The 19,284-nt window shown below is 39.9% G+C and overlaps 1 protein-coding gene across 21 annotated transcripts in view; it reads left to right on the top strand.

Annotated features, from left to right (window-relative positions):
- LOC143286852 (thioredoxin domain-containing protein 6-like) overlaps positions 1–19,284 on the top strand; it is a 60,042-nt gene continuing 40,758 nt past the window's right edge. For 20 of the 21 annotated variants that reach the window (XM_076594870.1, XM_076594834.1, XM_076594711.1 and 17 more), the window contains exons 1-10: positions 1–76; positions 2,757–2,866; positions 3,296–3,399; positions 3,767–3,838; positions 4,250–4,366; positions 5,663–5,738; positions 10,398–10,475; positions 15,576–15,652; positions 16,610–16,702; positions 17,850–18,004. In XM_076594870.1, coding sequence (XP_076450985.1) covers positions 2,776–2,866; positions 3,296–3,399; positions 3,767–3,838; positions 4,250–4,366; positions 5,663–5,738; positions 10,398–10,475; positions 15,576–15,652; positions 16,610–16,702; positions 17,850–18,004 — 863 coding nt within the window. In that variant the 5' untranslated portion in view covers positions 1–76; positions 2,757–2,775. Of the gene's footprint in view, positions 77–2,756; positions 2,867–3,295; positions 3,400–3,766; positions 3,839–4,249; positions 4,367–5,662; positions 5,739–9,351; positions 9,397–10,397; positions 10,476–15,575; positions 15,653–16,609; positions 16,703–17,849; positions 18,005–19,284 lie in introns of all 21 variants that reach the window. The other variant, XM_076594702.1, reaches the window with a different exon arrangement.

The following is a 19,284-nucleotide window of genomic DNA, read 5'->3' as shown; positions in this document are numbered from 1 at the left end:
GCCGTTGCCACGAACAACAGTTGGTGCGATTTGCAGCACGACCTGACTGTTCAGGCAACCGATAGTCAGTGAGAAGGTAAGAATTATAATTGTGTGTGCAATGAAAATAATTCAGTTTCTGTGTTTTGATATGTGGATAGTAACAGAAAGCTTATTCCAGTCGAGTATGTGCTGTTTTAGGGAAATTTTGTAAAGTTTCCTGTTGCTTCTTGTGGATAAACATCGAGCCCGTGTTCTCTTAAGAACCAACTGTGTCAGGAACTGTCAGTGGTTGTCATAAATGCTACGAGCTTAGAAGGGCATAGCGCACAGAGCTATTTCAGATGTGAAAATGCTTAAAGATTGGTTGCAATAATATAGGACGCTAAAACAGGACGTTACCAAGATTGGATATTCTTGATGTTCAGGCAACTGCTTTCAGATTAGTTTGTATCGTCAGGATCATCACTTCGCAAACAACTTTTGATCATCATCATCATCCAGTTGACGGCCACAGTCGTCATGTTGATTACTCTGCCGCGACTAGAGGGTTGTGTGGAGATAGAGATGCTGTAATATAGAAAAGATAAAGAACTAGACAGACAAGGGATTAAAAAAAAAAAAGAAAAAAAAAGTTAACATTACACCTACTCTGTGTGGGTTTTATCAGCAGACTACTACTTTTCGCTCTTCACCCACTCAGGGGCTAGTTGATCCCAGTCCTCCAGAAGGGAGGGCTGGGCCCAAAAATAAATTAAAAAAATCAAAATGTTCTAAAGAGTTAGGGGTATTTGGGAGGGGGATGCCTAATCCTACCTACTCTATCTAACTACTTCTTTTGCGGTTTTCAGTTTTCTTGGGGCACCCTTGACTTGAAGGTGTCAAGGGTGTCAGCTGCCATTGCTGTTTCGGGCAGCGCATTCCAGTCTGCGATGGTTCTAGGCAGAAAGGAGGATCCTCTGTATTGGGTCCTACACAGGATGCGGCTCAGCTGCTGTAGGTGTCCTCTTCTCAGTCTGGCAGGGGCAGGGACCAGCTTGCTTCTATTCACAATTGCCTCATTGTTGAGGATTTTACGCAGCATAGCTTACCTATTGACATTTCTGCGGTGCTAGATGAAGGGCCACTGGAGTCTGTCAGGGATGGCAGACATGTTGGATGTGTTGTGGTACCTGTTGGTCACAAACTGGGCTGCTGTCCTCTGGACTGCCTCAATCTTGTCAATGTTCTGTTGGCTATGTGGGTCCCATACTGAGCAGGCGTACTCAAGTATGGGCCGCATGAAGGTCTTGTAGGCAGTCTCCTTCAGATGGGTGGCGCTCACTTTCAAATTGCGTCACAAGAAGCGCAGGGTCTTGTTGGCTTTGGCACGGATGTTGTTGATATGTATGTCCCAGCTGAGGTCTTGGCAGATGGTGACACTAAAGTACGTGGCAGAGGTGACGGTTGCCAAAGTGTGACCATGGAGCCGAAATTGATTCTTGGTGATGGTTCTCTTGCGGGTAACAGGGAAGGTGGTACACTTTCCTGGGTGGAAGGCCATGTCCCAGCTCTGCTCCCACTGCTCAAGACGGTGGAGATCTTCTTGGAGGTGGTGTTGGTCATGGTCACTAGCAGAGAGGCGATAAACAGCAGTATTGTCAGCAAAGAGACTTATCAAGGAGGTGAGCTGCTCTGGGAGATCATTGATGCTAGAAACAGTGCTGGGCCTAAAACCAACCCTTGCGGTCCTCCTGATCTCACCTTGGTGTGCTCTGAGGAGGCTCCATTGACTATGACTGCTTGTTGTCGCTTGTGCATGAAAGCCCTGATCCATTTGTTGATCTTGCCTTGTACTCCACTGTGGTAAACACGGTCAAACGCTTTGGTAAAATCCATTATGATCACTTCAGCTTGGTTTCCCTGTTCCATGGCAGTGAATAGCTCTATGCATGCGTGTGTGCGCATGTGCATGCGTGCATAAGATTGAATAAGAAAATTGTAATTTTGCCGTCTTTAATACAAAATCTTTCTTACATCTGAGATATTCATATATAGAACTATTCATTAATCAACCAATTAAATTGAGGTTTTGTGAAAACTGACTTCTGTGGGTCCATGTTTGTGATTGTTCATATCTTGGACCTGAGGGTGTTTCCACAAGAGGCTTTTGTCATGGATGACTTATTTATCTGCTGTATTTTACCAAAACATGTGCCCAACTTCGTAAGCATTCATGTGAGATCTCTTTGGTTGGTTGGTTGGTTTGGTTATCTTCCTCCTTCACCTTGTTTCTGCCACATCTATCCCACTTTCATCTTGTTGATTTGTGCCATCATCACAGTATAGAGTGAGGGAGGAGAAGTTAAACCAAAAAAAAAAATCCATGATTTTATTTATTTATTTTATTTATTTATTTTTTTAAATAAGAATTCATGAAGTGATAAAAAGCAGCTTATTCATGGAAACAATTAACAAAAACAGCTTGTCTTATTAGATTATATGAAATGTGTTGACTTAGTTATGCTTGCCACTGTATTACTTTCCTTCTGGAGAACTGTTTCATATTTTTGACCAGTTCAGGTATCCAAATTTCACAGTGTCCAGTTGTGTCTTGATTATAGAATCTTTTTTTTTCTTCTTTCTCATTCTGTCTTTCATTCTGTATTCCCTTTTTTGATATTTTTAACCATTTTTCGTTGTTGGAGCATGTTGGCTTTTTTTTTGTTGTTGTTGATTAAGTATCTTGACCCTGACAATGAATTTGTTTTTAAAATGTATGATTTTGATTACTGAAGGCAATAAATCACAGTCATCATGGCAAAAAAGAAGCAAGAAATTCAGCTGATGCAAGAGGTTGAATCCCAGGAGGAATGGGAAGACATCATGACAAAGGAGGGCCTGTGGGGTAAGTTACTTAGGTTGACTGCACACTCCCCTGCACCATTCCCTCACACATGTACACTGCACACACTCTCTCTCTCTCTTGCTCTCTCTGTCTCTCTCTCTCTCAACATAGTTATATTCAATTAGTTCTTATTTTCTCATTGTGACACAGATGCTTAAACATTTTGTACATTATTGAAAAAAAAGTATATTTATATGTGTAGGTGAGTGAGTAAGCGTGTGTGTGTGTGTGTCTGTGTGTCTGTATGTCTGTCTGTGTCTGTGTCTGTATCTGAGTGTGTGTGTGTGTCTGTGTCTGTGTCTGTGTGTCTGTGTCTGTGTGTGTCTGTTTGTGTCTATGTCTGTGTCTGTGTGTGTCTTTCTGTCTGTGTGTAGTACTTTTATGAATCGAATATGCACAGTGAGTGTACAGTTTACTGTTTGCTTGCAGTGGTGGACGTATTCCAGGAGTGGAGTGGCCCCTGTGATGCCATGATCAGTAACTTTCGCCGCATCAAGAATGAGCTTGGCGATGATCTTCTTCACTTTGCAAAGGTAAGTTCAACTCTGCATTGACATTGTATGCTATAAAAACAAACAAACAAAATAAGCATGAGGGGTTGTCTCTTTTCTCTTGAAAAATAACAAAACACAGGCAATCAAGAAAACTTTTTCTTTTAAAAGAAAAACAACAAAAACTAAAACACAGGAAAGCAATAAAGCTGCATGTATCATTATATGATCCCATTAGAAGGAGGCGTGTGTGTGTGTGTGTGTGTGTGTGTGTGTGTGTGAAAACTACATAAACGGTCCCAGTTAGAAGATGGTGTATGTGTACGTGTGTGTGTGTGTGTGTGTGTGTGTTTGCTTTTATGTATGTTATCAAAACTGATATGCTGTCTGATATTTTTTTTTCTTGCAGGCCAAGGCAGACACAATTGAATCATTAGAGAAGTACAGAGGAAGCTGTGAACCTTGTTATCTTTTTTTCGCAGTAAGTTATAACTTGCAGCCTTTACTTAACTTTATTTCTGTGTGTGTGTGTGTGTGTGTGTGTATCTCTTTATGTGTGTGTGTGAGTGTGTGTGTATGTGTGTGTGTGCGTGTGTGTATGTGTGTGTGTGTGTGTGTGTGTGTTTATCTGTCTATCTGTCTGTCTCTGTCTCTGTCTGTGTCTCTCTCTATCTGTAAATGAAACTAGTATGGTTATTGTGTATTGATTATATTTGTGTGAGCATCTGTTGGCTTACACACACTTGTATTCTCTACCCACAAGCAGACAAAAAAAAAAAAAAAAAAAAAAGAAAAAAAAAAAAAAGAAGTTTTTTTGTTTGTTTTTTTTCACTCATTTTACTGCTGCTGAGGTCTACAACTGTAGATTGTTGATGGATATTTTTTTTTTCAGGCAGGTGTTCTGGTGTCCTACGTTCACGGTGCCAATGCCCCTCTCATTCTCAGAACCCTCACAGAGCAGCTGGCCCAGGAACACAAAGTCATCGATGGCACTGTGGAGCGCAAAGAGGTGGGATGTCTGAACTCTTCCTTTGTGTTTTTTTGTTTGTTTGTTTGGTGTGGATGAAATTCATGGGAATGGGTAGAGAGAGAGAGCATTGTGTTTTTCTGGATATGGTGTGTGTGTGTGTGTGTGTGTGTGTGTGTGTGTGTGTGTGTGTACATTTGTGTGCATGGAGGTACACATGTTTTTATATATGTATGCAGAATATGTATACATAAAAAATTAACCCTCTATGTGTGTGTGTGTGTGTGTGTGTGTGTGTTTGTGTGTGTGTGTGTGTGTGTGTGTGTGTGTGTGTGTGTGTGTGTATGTGTGTGTGTGTGTGTGTGTGTGTGTGTGTGTGTTTCAATTCCTTTTTTTTTTTTTTTTTACTTGGTATTGAAATATAAATAAATAAAAGCACACCAAACAGAGAAAAAGAAAGAGCAAACATGAGCCATGTGAGAAATCAGCCAACCAGTCAGCAGTCTCTCTAATCAGTCAACTATCAGCTGGGCACAAATACCGTTTAGTTATAACTTAGAGTTTCAATCTGAGGGTCCTGGGTTTGACCCTGATATTGGTACCTGGCAGGTTAAGGATGCAAAATCTTCTCTTCTCCCAGGTTAGACCTGCTTATGCCTTAATCCCCTGGATGTGTATTTATATGTAAAAGATCAAAGTCAGACATTAAAGATTTCATAATCTATGTTTGATGGGTTATTGGAAACGTGATCATGCCCATCCAGCATGCCCCTGAAAATTGAATATGGCTGCCTAATGGTGGGATAAAACCAGTCATGCATGTTAAACTCTACATGTTGATTAACGAACATGGGAGGTGCAGACTATGAACACAGACAGAAAGTAAAATGAACCCACTGATAGTTAGTATTTTCCTGTTCCTGGACAGATTTTCTGTGAATTGAAGCATGTGTTTTGCTTACTTGCCATATTACTAGTCAAAAAAATCATGCTCATAGAATTATAATATAGAAAAACAAAGTTAATGTGCTAGTCTGATCAAGTAATAGCTCTCAGACTTGCTTCCATCTCATGCCTGGTTTAAGCTGTAAACTTGGGCAAGCTAAAATGTTGTGGTAAAATGTAGATGCAATCACTCAAGACCCCATTGAATCAAAAGTTGTTTGTTGGAACTTGACAGAGAGAATATGTATCATTTATCAGCAAGCCCAGTATTATCATGGAGAAGAAGTGAAAAGGTTAGAGATGTCCTTGGTTTAACTGCTTTGAGCACTTTCAGCAGTCTGTAAGAAAATGTCTCAAAATAAATTGTTTGCATCAGTTTTCTTTCTTTTTCAGGTGAAAGATCCATTTGTTGCCAACAGAGAGGCTGCTGAAGAAGCCCAGAAAGATGAAGAAGAAGAGGAGGATGCAGGTATGTTGGCAGATCTGTGTACTGTAGTCATGCCAGAGCATAATGAATCAATAGTTTGCTTTGCTGTACTTGTTATTGTGGTATTTCTTAAAAATACTCATAGTCAAGCTAGGATTGTATTGGTGCGAGGCTAGGAAAACAAATTATGCACTACTGAAATATTCAAGTGAGGCTGTAAGTGGTATATGGTGATGTGATAGTTGTGTACTCTTCAATGAAAAAAAAAGGTTTAATTATACACTGATGTGTGTTAGGGTTTCTGAACAGAAAGGCAAATGGACAGAGAAACTGACACAAAATAGCATGCTTTGATTTTAGTTCTTTCTTTGAGATAATAAAGATTAATTACATTCAAAATTTTCGCAGCGTTCATAGTGAGACTTGATAATAAAAGGCAGTATAAGATATTCCATTATTTTCATATAAAGACAACAGCAGTAATCAATGCCAAAACTTTTAACAACATGCTTTATTTTTAGGAATATCAGTCAGCTCAGCATGAGAACATTGTTCATTTTTTCAGTATTCTTAATCTGATCGATACAGGTCTCATTATTTTTCATGCAATCATAAATAGATGACAAGTACCTCACATCAGTTTGTAGAACCATGAAAAAACATTGATGAATGGAAAACAAAACAAAACAAAAACACCAACAACAAAAAACAATGAAAAAGAAAATCGAGGAGGGACAAGAATATACTGAGCATTCCTTTAAACATGAGAAAAGCAATTTGTTGTTCAAGTCCAAAGACAGAGGAACATACACTTTCCTGGGTTATAATTTCCAGAACTATGTCATAGTTTGCAGTCTTATATTCTAATAAAGATGTATAACTGTAAGTTTATATGCATGCACACTTATGTCATTTGCACTTGACAGCAAAAATTTCTAGTGTCAAAGCAGAGTAATTGCATATTCAGTGTAATGAAAGTTTGACACCATGCATACTGTTCAACAGGGTAGGTATTCCTAATTGCAAACGATCCAGTTGAAGCAACCAGGCTAGCATGTGTATTGTACAGATAACAGGCTGTACAATCGTCAGATGTAACTTTCCTGTTTTTGAAAGCTTTCTCTGATTAGGTTACACCAGCAAAACTTCATCTGTTCCTTCTTTTCAATGTTTTTACAATGGTTGAAATAGCAGGGGTGCCTGAGGGTAAATGTGAACAGGCAAGTCTAATTGTGAATGATGGGTGTGGGCACATGTGGACAATTAAGTTAGAAGCAGGTCTTGAACTCATTAGACATAAAATATTATTGGGACACTGCACCAGACTGTTGTATTGTTGGTTTTGATCACACATACACACATACACCAACAAACACATTTAAACACGCACCCCACACCACACACAAACACACCCTTTTGAGAGCGCTCAGTAACTGTGTATCATCGTTTGTGAATAGACTCATGTAAAATATCCTGATGGTCTAACTGCAATTCATTCAACACATCCAGTCAAATCAGCTATTTTAAACTGTGTCAAAGTTCAAGTCCTACTACTTGCTTCCCTTGATTTTAGGACTTTGAGAGCACTTTTGTGAACTTGGTCGGTAGTAATGCACAAAGAGAATAAAGAGTGCAGAAATAGCTGGATACAGCTGATGTTTGACTGGTTTTTGGAAATGGATATTCATTAACGTTATCAGAATGAGGTCGTAGCAGATGTCATATCATGAAATGTGGAGTGATGGCCTAGAGGTAACGCGTCCGCCTAGGAAGCGAGAGAATCTGAGTGCGCTGGTTCAAATCACGGCTCAGCCGCCGATATTTTCTCCCCCTCCACTAGACCTTGAGTGGTGGTCTGGACGCTAGTCATTCGGATGAGACGATAAACAGAGGTCCCGTGTGCAGCATGCACTTAGCGTACGTAAAAGAACCCACTGCAACAAAAGGGTTGTTCCTGGCAAAATTCTGTAGAAAAATCCACTTTGATAGGAAAAACAAATAAAACTGCAGGCAGGAAAAAATAAAAAAAAATGGGTGGCGCTGTAGTGTAGCGATGTGCTCTCCCTAGGGAGAGCAGCCTGAATTTCACACAGAGAAATCTGTTGTGATAAAAAGAGAAATACAAATACAAATGTGTGTGGTGCGAACTCTTCAATTTGGGGCAGTACAGGAACCGTTTGCAATTACACACTGTTCGCAGTTAGGCCTACCTACCCTATGTTCTTTCCCCAAATGAAATGTTGATGCATCATTGTGTGTATGTATACATACACTGTAATGTCATGTGTATCTGGCAGACAAAGTTCCTGATGGCGCTGTTGAGGGTAAATGCATACTAAGTGATGATATTTTGACAGCATGTACACTGTTCTATATGTCTCTTAACTAAATGATGACTCTGATCTGTTGCTGCTGTTACTATCACCATATTCATCATCATCATAACCATCCTCCTCCTCACCATGATGATCATCATCATTATGGTGATCATTATGTTGATCTACCTCTACTTCTTATGGAGGTGTTGTTGTTTTGATTCTTTTTCATCCTGCTATCATGAGCATGGCCATGATCTTTATGAATGAACCTGAAGACTGACGAGTCACAGTTTCATTCATGTTGTGTTTATCTTTGGTCAAGTGTTTAAATTTTTGTCTATGTTGTTTGCATTCTGTTTGCAAAACATTTGACATCAATGATCATTGTTGTTGTAAATGTTTACTGCAGCAGAGGAAAGTTTTGAGCAAGGTAAACTTCTTGTCTAATTAAGACTGATACCACAGACACACTCTGATTTGCTTGCAACACAGACACAGCTTCTGTTGTCTGCTGTGGCCTGTTTTATGAGTCTTACACGTAATGTCTACAAGTATAAGAAAAGCTCTGTCCCAGTCACTGGTTTCTGTTGTATAGGGTATTTAAATCCCCAAATAATTGTCAGTTTCTGTTGCAAATGTAACATAGATGATGACCTGAAGAATAACTGTCACTGCTGGTTATTAACAGTGTTTTATTTTAATATAGCCTCTAGTGAGTCTGTATAATTATCTGTTACATATGCACAGAGATCAATCACATACACAGGCACAGGCTTAAGAGATACACACAGTGTACATGGACATGCTGACACTCAATTATGCAAGCACACACACACACACACACACACACACACACACACATGCATGTGCACACGCGCATGCACACACACACGCGCATGCACGCGCGCACACACACACACACACACACGCATGCATTAATCACACGTATGCATGTTCACATGTGCACACGCATACAAACACACACATAAACAGATGAGTAGATAGACAGATAGGTAGATAGATAGAAATTAATTTAACAAACTATAGATTGATTTAATCATAACAAAATTGTTTTGTTTCTTTTACAAATTTATCTGCACTTGTAACTGTATTATAATTCTTACCTTTTGTTATTGTCTGTAGATACTGCCATTATTATTATTATTGTTATTATTGGTGACAAATTTTAGTCAAACCTGTTTTAAGTTGGACTGTGATTCAGGTCATTTTCAGAACTGGTGGTTTGTGTGAAACATGAACATGTTTGATATATTTCTACTACTTTGCTGAATATAGTATGAGAAAACTTGTCTTTGTGTGATACATTCCCCTTCAAGTTCCCTATCGTGCGGTGTCCACCCATCCCCAGGATTACAGTGAAGGTATCTGGGAGTGTAGCACCTCTGGATGTTTAGTTCTACTTCTTCTTCTTCTACCTCTTCTTCTGCTCTTCAGCCATCAAACCTTCAGTCTTGGTGCTTGCTTTCCAGATCAGCGCTTTAACATCCCTTTTTGATTTTTCTTCTTTTAGTTCTGCCTCGCATAATCATGTCCTGATTAAAGACAAGTGGGTTGCTTTTCTTTTTCTTGTTTCGCCTCTTGCCTGTTTATATGTGCAGTTCTGAACATTGAAGTTAAATTCTTCATATAAAAACAACAACCCAACAACCCTACTTTGTTTTCTTCTATGTTTGTGTGCTTCAGCTCTGGTGATCACTTAATATGTGGACTTGTATGTATGTGTGTATGTGGACTGAAACTGGATCTTTGTGCTACATGAAGGAATTTCCTGTTTGTTTTCTAATTTCCACTCCCCTCCTCTTCCCTGCTTGTCCATGGAACTTGTTCCTGACAACCCTTATCACCTTTGATAGGAATCTCTATGAACCTCTCTATGGAAAAAAGCTATCATTAGCACTGTCTTTCTACTCTGTGTTTCTGCAGTCAGTGTCTGGCTACAGGTCTGGAATTAATTTCAGACCAAACTTTTACAGTGTCTCCTAAACTCTGTAAGAGCTTGTCAGTGTGGTAGCTGCAATATTTGGATTGTGGTGAATAGTTCATCCATGTAGGCCCCCAGTGACTCTTCATAGGGTTGAGGGAGGAGAAAAAGAAGGAGGCCATGAGTGCACAATCCCAGAGCTTTATGACTCACAGTCACACACAGCTCAGATCAGATTTATTTTTCTCCACCCACATGCTGACTTGTTGCTGTGCAGTTGATATGGTGTGCTTGGCATTGCTGTCTGAATCATGGATTTCTACACAAGGGTTAGGGGGAAGATGTGCTTTGGGTTTTTTTCTTCTTCTTCTTCTCTTCTTCATTCAGTGACATTGTTAAATGTCTGCTGTAATGATATGTCTTGCATGTTTTTCTTTGCAGATGCCAAAAAATTTCAGTATAATGGAGAAGTAGTAATGTATGGAGATGATCTTACTCCTGCTCATGATGCGGAGGAAGGTTGGACTTTGCTGTATTAGTACCCTGTAGACCCATTAACCTTGACCTTTGTTTCTTCTGGCCTTATTAATTTCCTCTGCTTGTACAGAGTATGATGGTCAAAAGGCCTACACCCTTTTGTGTCACAGTTAGGATTGTTGTTGTTTTCTGTCATTTGTTTCAGATGTATCACATCCTTTCTAAGGATAGCTTCCACAAAGCTTTGTCACAGCTGTTGTTTCCCTGCTTGATCTGTCGTAGCTCCCTCCCAGCCTGCTCTAACCAGCTCTCTTGAAAATAGGCCAGCTGCTTCTATGTCTGCCTTTATTTCAACTCATTATCACTGCTTTCAGTCTCATAGTATCTTACTGTTGTACTTATTCTGTATGCCTAATGTGCATGTTTATTATTTATATATGTTTAGAATTTATCATTAGAATCATATGTTTATAGTTACTTTATTCATAGAAATTATGCTTTGCTGTTGTTTACAAAATGTCTATAATGTGCATGTGCATGCTTTTTATGTCCTTTTTTTCATTTCCCTCTAATTTCAAATGTTCTGTTTACATCATTTGCTGATTGTAAAAAACAAAAACAAAAAAAAGCACAACAACCCCAAAAATCGAAAGAATAAAAATCAAATCATTCAAGAACAAGTCATGTACACAGCCCTGTAAATATTGTGTATATGTAAGAGAGAGAGAGAGAGGGAGAGAGAGAGAGAGAGATGTGTGTGTGTGTGTGTGTGTGTGTGTGTGTGTGTGTGTGTGTGTGTGTGTGTGTGTGTGTGTGTGCTCAAGAAAGAAAGAAAAGGAAAAGAAAGAACAGTTTTAACTAGAGCAATGAGATAACCAATTAACCAATGTTTCTATTCAACTAGAATAATGAGATAACCAATAAAGCAATGTTTTTTCCAACCTGCTCTGGGAAAGAGGATAGACAAACATACATACAGACAGAGAAAAAGCATGTAATTGATTAACAAAGAAGATAGCTGATAGATTTTTATGTTCTTTTTGTATTTGTGTTTTCCTCACATGGTTTTCTTTTGTTTTTTATCGTTATTTTTAACATGTATATAATGCATCATATATATATATATATATATTTTTTTTTTTACAGTACTAACACCATTTTAAAGTTCTTTAGTCATGAATGTGTTTCACAACATATTCATTTTCACAATAAACAATGAGAAATACTTAGGTATTAGTAAGCTTTCATAAGTTGTTTACATCACTGTATCATACATATATCGGTCATTTTTTTGAAGGAAAAAAGTGTTATTTGTTGTTGTTTTTAAATAACAAAATACACACAAGATATGGAAAGATGTGTATGCTTCAGAACGATTATACATGAATGCATTTCATTCCAGTAATTGCCCACATATCTGTAAAGAAACAAGTAAGCAAGCATCTTGTACCAGCCCCTGTGAAATTTTTTGGCACTGCAGACTGCTGACAAGAGGCTGGTTTGAATCCTCTTAGAAGCACATCACAATGGGAATTTCCATCCTCTGTTTAGATCATGTCCAGATTTGTTTTCCTTTCAGATGTGACAGAGTTTTGTGTTTAATTGTGTGGTGATCATCTCCACTTGGGGAGACACTCACTCAGACTGACTCCACAGCCTAGCGACTTTTGTCGTCAACAGGGGGCTGAGTAGGAGCTTTTTTGTGAATTGTTGAATCAGAACAGGCACAACTAAACAGCACTGTAGTTACTCAGCAACAGCATAGTGTCTCCATAAGATCATGGCCAAACAGTGCCCTTACTGCGATGATTGTCTGTAAATGGCTGGTTCTTGGGTTGTGGCTGTGTAGGGGGCTGGGTGGGGAGGGTTTTCAGGAAGAACGGAATGGGAGTGACACCACTGGACAAGGGTGAAAAACGGGACAACAGCTGTGTATGGGGCTGGGTGGGGAGGGTTTTCAGGAAGAACGGAATTGGAGTGACACCACTGGACAAGGGTGAAAAACGGGACAACAGCTGTGTAGGGGGCTGGGTGGGGAGGGTTTTCAGGAAGAACGGAATGGGAGTGACACCACTGGACAAGGGTGAAAAACGAGACAACAGCTGTGTAGGGGGCTGGGTGGGGAGGGTTTTCAGGAAGAACGGAATGGGAGTGACACCACTGGACAAGGGTGAAAAACGGGGCAACAGCTGTGTAGGGGGCTGGGTGGGGAGGGTTTTCAGGAAGAACGGAATGGGAGTAACGCCACTGGACAGGGAGGGTTTTCAGGAAGAACGGAATGGGAGTAACACCACTGGACAAGGGTGAAAAACGGGACAACAGCTGTGTAGGGGGCTGGGTGGGGAGGGTTTTCAGGAAGAACGGAATGGGAGTAACGCCACTGGACAAGGGTGAAAAACGGGACAACAGCTGTGTAGGGGGCTGGGTGGGGAGGGTTTTCAGGAAGAACGGAATGGGAGTAACACCACTGGACAAGGGTGAAAAACGGGACAACAGCTGTGTAGGGGGCTGGGTGGGGAGGGTTTTCAGGAAGAACGGAATGGGAGTAACGCCACTGGACAGGGAGGGTTTTCAGTAAGAACGGAATGGGAGTAACACCACTGGACAAAGGTGAAAAACGGGACAACAGCTGTGTAGGGGGCTGGGTGGGGAGGGTTTTCAGGAAGAACGGAATGGGAGTGACACCACTGGACAAGGGTGAAAAACGGGACAACAGCTGTGTAGGGGGCTGGGTGGGGAGGGTTTTCAGGAAGAACGGAATGGGAGTGACACCACTGGACAAGGGTGAAAAACGGGACAACAGCTGTGTAGGGGGCTGGGTGGGGAGGGTTTTCAGGAAGAACGGAATGGGAGTAACACCACTGGACAAAGGTGAAAAACGGGACAACAGCTGTGTAGGGGGCTGGGTGGGGAGGGTTTTCAGGAAGAACGGAATGGGAGTGACACCACTGGACAAGGGTGAAAAACGGGACAACAACCAAACACACAAACAAATGAAAACATAAACGAGCACAATGACAGAAGGCTGCAGAAAATTATTAGCAGACTCCTGGTGAATGTTGTGTTTGCCTATTAGTGATGTATATCATATTTGTCTCTGCATTTGTGCTGGCTTTGTAATGTTTTCCTTGTCATATTCTGAGCACCACCCAAAATGTTTTGGTTTTTTTTTTCCAGTATCAGCTTATTTGACAAGACTGTTTTTTTGTTGACTAACATTTGTTTAAGCATGCAGATATTCACGAAAATAATTTTCAAAAGAAACTGCAAATGCTTTGCTTATAAAAATAGAAAGAAGAAAAAAACATGACACTGCTGCACTGCTGCACTGCATATTATGTGTGTGTGTGTGTGTGTGTGTGTGTGTGTGTGTGTGTGTGTGTGTGTGTGTGTGTTCTGAATTTTGAAATGTTGATAAATCATGGACTTTGTTGGTCTATTTGAGTTCTTACAGTGATAGTGTTATTTTGATCAAGGGATAAAATGTGCAACAAAATACGTAATCACAATTGTAAGATAAGAAAAAACCAAGGGCATACATTTTGAGGATATAATTTACTACTGATAATTTTGGGTAAAAGCAAATCTATATATATATTAGATCTTTGTTTCAGATTAATAATAACACTCATCAACAGTTACTAATATATTTTAGTTTTAATTGTCAAAATATGAGAATAATAAGTAGGGAACTTCTTAACTGTAATGCATGTTCTTGCAGGTGATGTTTCTTATCTCAGAATCGGTTGCACTTTATGAGAACCAGCTCCACTGTGAGCACTTGTGAAATAGTTGATATATTCTGCACATGAATATAGTTTTCAGATCTCTAAAGCACAGGAGACAAAATCCCAAAGAGGACAAGTTTTCAGATCTCCATACAACATGAGAAAACAACAACAAAAACACACAAACACACTCACACACAAAAAAACCCCCACACAACAGCAACATCATAATGAGTTTATGTTCCAAAAAAATGGGTGTTGAACAGAAACAAAATAAGATTCTTTCGTTGGTTTTTGTGCACATTTTAGTCAATCTTTGTGCTCTGTATTTGAATCTTCATTTGGTGAATATCAAAATGAAATAGAAAATACTGGGGAAGAAAAGGGGAAAATATTTCATTGTTTGGCATATCAAATATTCATTATTCAATGCGTCTTGGTCTGTGCCTTTGGATGAAAGTATATTCTGGGAAGCTGCTATACTAGTGTCTTGTTATTTGGATTTGTGTTTGAAGGTGACAGTTCCTGATGCACTTTTATGTGTTGAATTTTTCTCTTTTTTTCCCTCCTTTTTTTACAGTCATGCTTCAGTTATGAGGGTGCCACACACTGGTATTTTTATGTTTTTAGAGCCCACAGAATGCTGACACATGTATTATCAGATCTTCAACATGTACAGGCATTTGTGTGCATGCACACACCTATACACACAAATGCACACTCACATATACACACACAAGCACTCAGTCACACAATCACATACAGTGTTGCATACACAATCACATACACAGTCACACACATGAAGGAGCCTATGAGCTAAGCTGGACCACAATTTTGTTATCCAGAAGACAGGAAAAATCTCCAGCATGTGTTGTCCATGTGCCGTGAGGATTCAAACCATCAACCTTCAGCATAGAAAGTTCAGTACCCTGAACTGCTTCATTCATTTGGCACAGACTGAGACAGTTGAAAATAGCTGTTTGTTCTAATTATATTTAAAATCTGTTCATCTTTTATTAATGACATTTTAACCATAGCTGTTTATAGTCATAATTTTTTTTTAATCTGTTCATCTTTTGTTAATGACATTGGACCCTTGTACATTTAGTGTTGAAAATGGGTATCAAAAAGGTTTTCATTGTCAGATCTTTGGGTGTACAAATCAGAACTGATCAAAACAGTTTATTCCATTTCTCCCACAGTTTTGATATTTTTCATATTTTGGTTGTATTTATTAGAGGGTCAAATTCTGGCATTTTTTCCCCATCAAACATTGTTTGTTTAAGCAGTATGATAATATGATCTGTGCTGAGCTACAACAATTTTGTTTTTCAGAATGATACTGTGTTAGTTTGATGTGTGTGGCATCATTATCGGTACATAGCTACAGTAGTAAATATTCTGTTTCTAACAGTGGAAGAAGGTTACACAGTTGCCATCATCAAACCCAATGTCGTGGCGGCAGGCAAAGTGGATGACATTTTAGAGGAGGTATGAATCATTCATGTTTGTCCTAGCTTTTAAAAAGAATTCTGTTTTTCCCCAACCTCATTATAAGGAGTGCATGTGCTCATCAGTCCGTTTACACTGTTGCATATGATTGGCATGGAAATGCAGTGTAAAAATTTTAAACAACATGGCCTTTGGTATTGTTTGTTCTGTGATTTACATGAAAATGCTATGTAAAGATGTTTAACAACATGACCTTTGGTATTGTTTTTTTATTTGATTTTCATGGAAATGCTGTGTAAAGATGTTAAAAAATATTACACTTGGTATTGTTTGTTCTGTGATTGACATGGAAACGCTACACAATAAAATTGAGGAGGAAAGTGGCAGAATAGTTAAGATTCTTTTGTGGCAGTACAGTGTCCATGAGGGCCTGTGTTTGAATGCTGGTCTCACCCTTTCAACCAAGTTTGACTAGAAAATCAAAATGTGTGTCCAGTCATTGGGATCAGATGCTAAACCAAGGCACCTGTGCAGCATGCACTTGGTGCACTGGAAAAGAACCTATGGCAACATGAGTGTTGTCATCTGTGCACAAATATTTATGCATGCGCTCAAGGCCTGACTAGCAAATTGGGTTATGCCACTGGTCTGTTATCTGCCAAGGAGATGTGGTGTATCATATATGGATTTGTCTAAATGTGGTGATGACTCCTTAAAAACAAGACTGAAACTGAAGCTATGCACAGGTACTAAAAGAAATGACATATGGTATTGTTTGTTCTGTTATCTATATGGAATAGCAATGTGAAGGTGTTTAATGACATGGTACTACGTATAATTTTTTTCATTCTCGTTTGTTCTTGTTCCCACTGTATTCCTAACATAAATGCTGCAGTATAGTACTGAAGAGCTGTCGACAACTCAGACCTTTCTATTGTTTTCATAAATGTATTTCCACCAGTGTAATATCTGTTTCATGTTGCTGTGACTGCTTAGCTGAAGGCAAAAGGAATTCAGGTCATTGCCCAGGAGGAACGAAAACTCACGGAGGATGAGGCCAAAGAATTCTATTCACATCTTAGCTCAGAGGTGAGTCGTTTTTACTGCATGCAGATACTCTGTGTGTGTGTGTGTGTGTGTGTGTGTCTGCGTGTGCATGTGTGTGTATGCATGCATGCTTGTGAGCTCATGCATGTGCATGTATGTGCACATACTTTTACCATTGGCATTTTCTTCACAATTGGAGGTAGTATGCAAATCAAACTGGGCAGAGTGATAGATACCAATAAGATCTATCTACCTATCACCTTTATGAAGCCTGTGCACATCAGTGTAAGATGAAAAAAAATATCTGCATAAAATTTGTACTCATTTTTGAAAATTGTTTTCTAAAGAGAACTTGTCATACATTTTGCCTCTTGTTTGTAATTGTTTCACATCGTCACATGACTTAATTTTTTCTTAAAGGTGTCATGAGTTTGAAGAGGTTCAGTACCACAATATTTAAAATACAGAGGAAAGCAGCAAAATGGTTAAGATGTTTCTCTGCCAATACAGTGTCCGTGAGGGTCTGGGTTCACACCTCAGTCTTGCCCCTTGTCCCAAGTTTGACTGGAAAATCAAACTGTGTCTGGTTGTTCAAATGAGACAGTAAGCCGAGGTCTCTGATGCAGTATGCACTTGGAACACTGAAAAAGAACCCATGGCAATATAAGTTGTTCAAATGAGACAATAAGCCGAGGTCTCTCGTGCAGTATGCACTTTGCACACTGAAAAAGAACCCATGGCAACATAAGTGTTGTCCTCTGGTAAAATTCTGTAGAAGAAATCTACTCCAAATAAAACTATACATATGCATTCACTCAAGGCCTGACATAGCACATTGGTTTTTGCAGCTGGTCAGGCATCTGTCAAATAGATGTGGTGTTGAGCATATGGATTTTTCCAGTCGCATTGTGACACCTTCTTGAGAAACTGAAACTGAGAAACTGAAACTTAGAGCACAGACAAAAAAGTGTAAGGAGGTGACCTTGACGCCATTTAGGGTTGTGGTGGTGCAGGAATACTTCACTGAAACTGAAACTTAGAACACAGGCAAAAAAGTGTAAGGAGGTGACCTTGACGCCATTTAGGGTTGTGGTGGTGCAGGAATACTTCACTGAAACTGAAACTTAGAACACAGGCAAAAAAGTGTAAGGAGGTGACCTTGACGCCATTGAGGGTTGTGATTGTGCAGGAGTACTTTAACGACCTGGTCAGCTTCATGTCCAGTGGCCCCAGCCATGTGCTGGTGCTGACCAAAGGGCAGGAGGACGACTCCATCATCAAGGACTGGCGCGACATGCTGGGCCCACCCACCGTGGAGGACGCCAAGGAAAAAGATCCAGAAAGGTATGGTGTTGTGTTGTGTTGTGTAGTGTTGTGTTGTGGTGTGGTGTGGTGTGCTGTGCTGTGCTGTGGTGTGCTGTGTTGTGTTTGGTATTGTATTGTATTGTATTTTGTGTTGTGTTGTATTTGGTATCGTATTGTGTTGTATTCTATTGTAATGTATTGTATTTGGTATTGTGTTGTATTGTATTGTATTGTATTGTATTGTATTGTATTGTATTGTATTGTATTGTATCACATAGAGCTCTTTTGTTGGAAGCAATAGCCGAGTGATTAAAGCATTGGACTTTCAGTCTGAGGGTCCTGGGTTTCAGTCTTGGTAATGGTGCCTTCTGGTAAAAGGTTGGAATTTTTTCTGTTCTCACAGGTCAACATATGTGCAGACCTGCTAACACCTGAATGCCCTTTGTGTGTATACTTACTCAGAAGATCAAACAGGCATGTTAAAGATCTTGTTATCCATGTCAGCATTCAGTGGGTAATGGAAACAAGAACGTACCCAGCATGCACACTCCTGAAAATGGAGTGGCTGCCTACCTGGCAGGTTAAATAAACAAAACGGTCAAACACTTAAAAGGCTACATGTCTATATGAGTGTGTAAGTGCGTGTGCGTTACAGAGGTGCCAGTCCTTGTAGTGTGTGTGTGGTGTGTGTGTGTGTGTGTGTGTGTGTGTGTGTGTGTGTGTGTGTGTGTACCAGCAAGGAGAGAAGAATGGATCCTGCTGCAGCAGTTACATGCCCAAGATGTCAGTGCCTCTGCAAATCAGATTTTGTGCTGCAATCACATTTCTGGTGTCACTGCATCATTGTTGACTATGTAGAGATGGCAACAAAGAGATGACGAGTGATGTTGGTACTCTCCGTTTCAGTCTCTGTAGAGATGGCAACAAAGAGATGACAAGTGATGTTGGTACTCTACGTTTCAGTCTCTGTAGAGGTGGCAGCAAAGAGATGACGAGTGATGTTGGTACTCTCTGTTTCAGTCTCCTGTAGAGATGGCAACAAGGAGATGACGAGTGATGTTGGTACTCTGCGTTTCAGTCTCTGTAGAGATGTCTACAAGGAGATGACGAGTGATGTTGGTACTCTGCGTTTCAGTCTCTGTAGAGATGTCTACAAGGAGATGACGAGTGATGTTGGTACTCTGCGTTTCAGTCTCTGTAGAGATGTCTACAAGGAGATGACGAGTGATGTTGGTACTCTGCGTTTCAGTCTCTGTAGAGATGTCTACAAGGAGATGACGAGTGATGTTGGTACTCTGTGTTTCAGTCTCTGTAGAGAT

Source organism: Babylonia areolata, chromosome 1, assembly GCF_041734735.1.
Source record: "Babylonia areolata isolate BAREFJ2019XMU chromosome 1, ASM4173473v1, whole genome shotgun sequence".
Lineage (NCBI taxonomy): Eukaryota > Metazoa > Mollusca > Gastropoda > Neogastropoda > Buccinidae > Babylonia > Babylonia areolata.
Note: the sequence above shows the minus strand (reverse complement) of the source record. Positions and strands in the feature narration are given on the sequence as shown.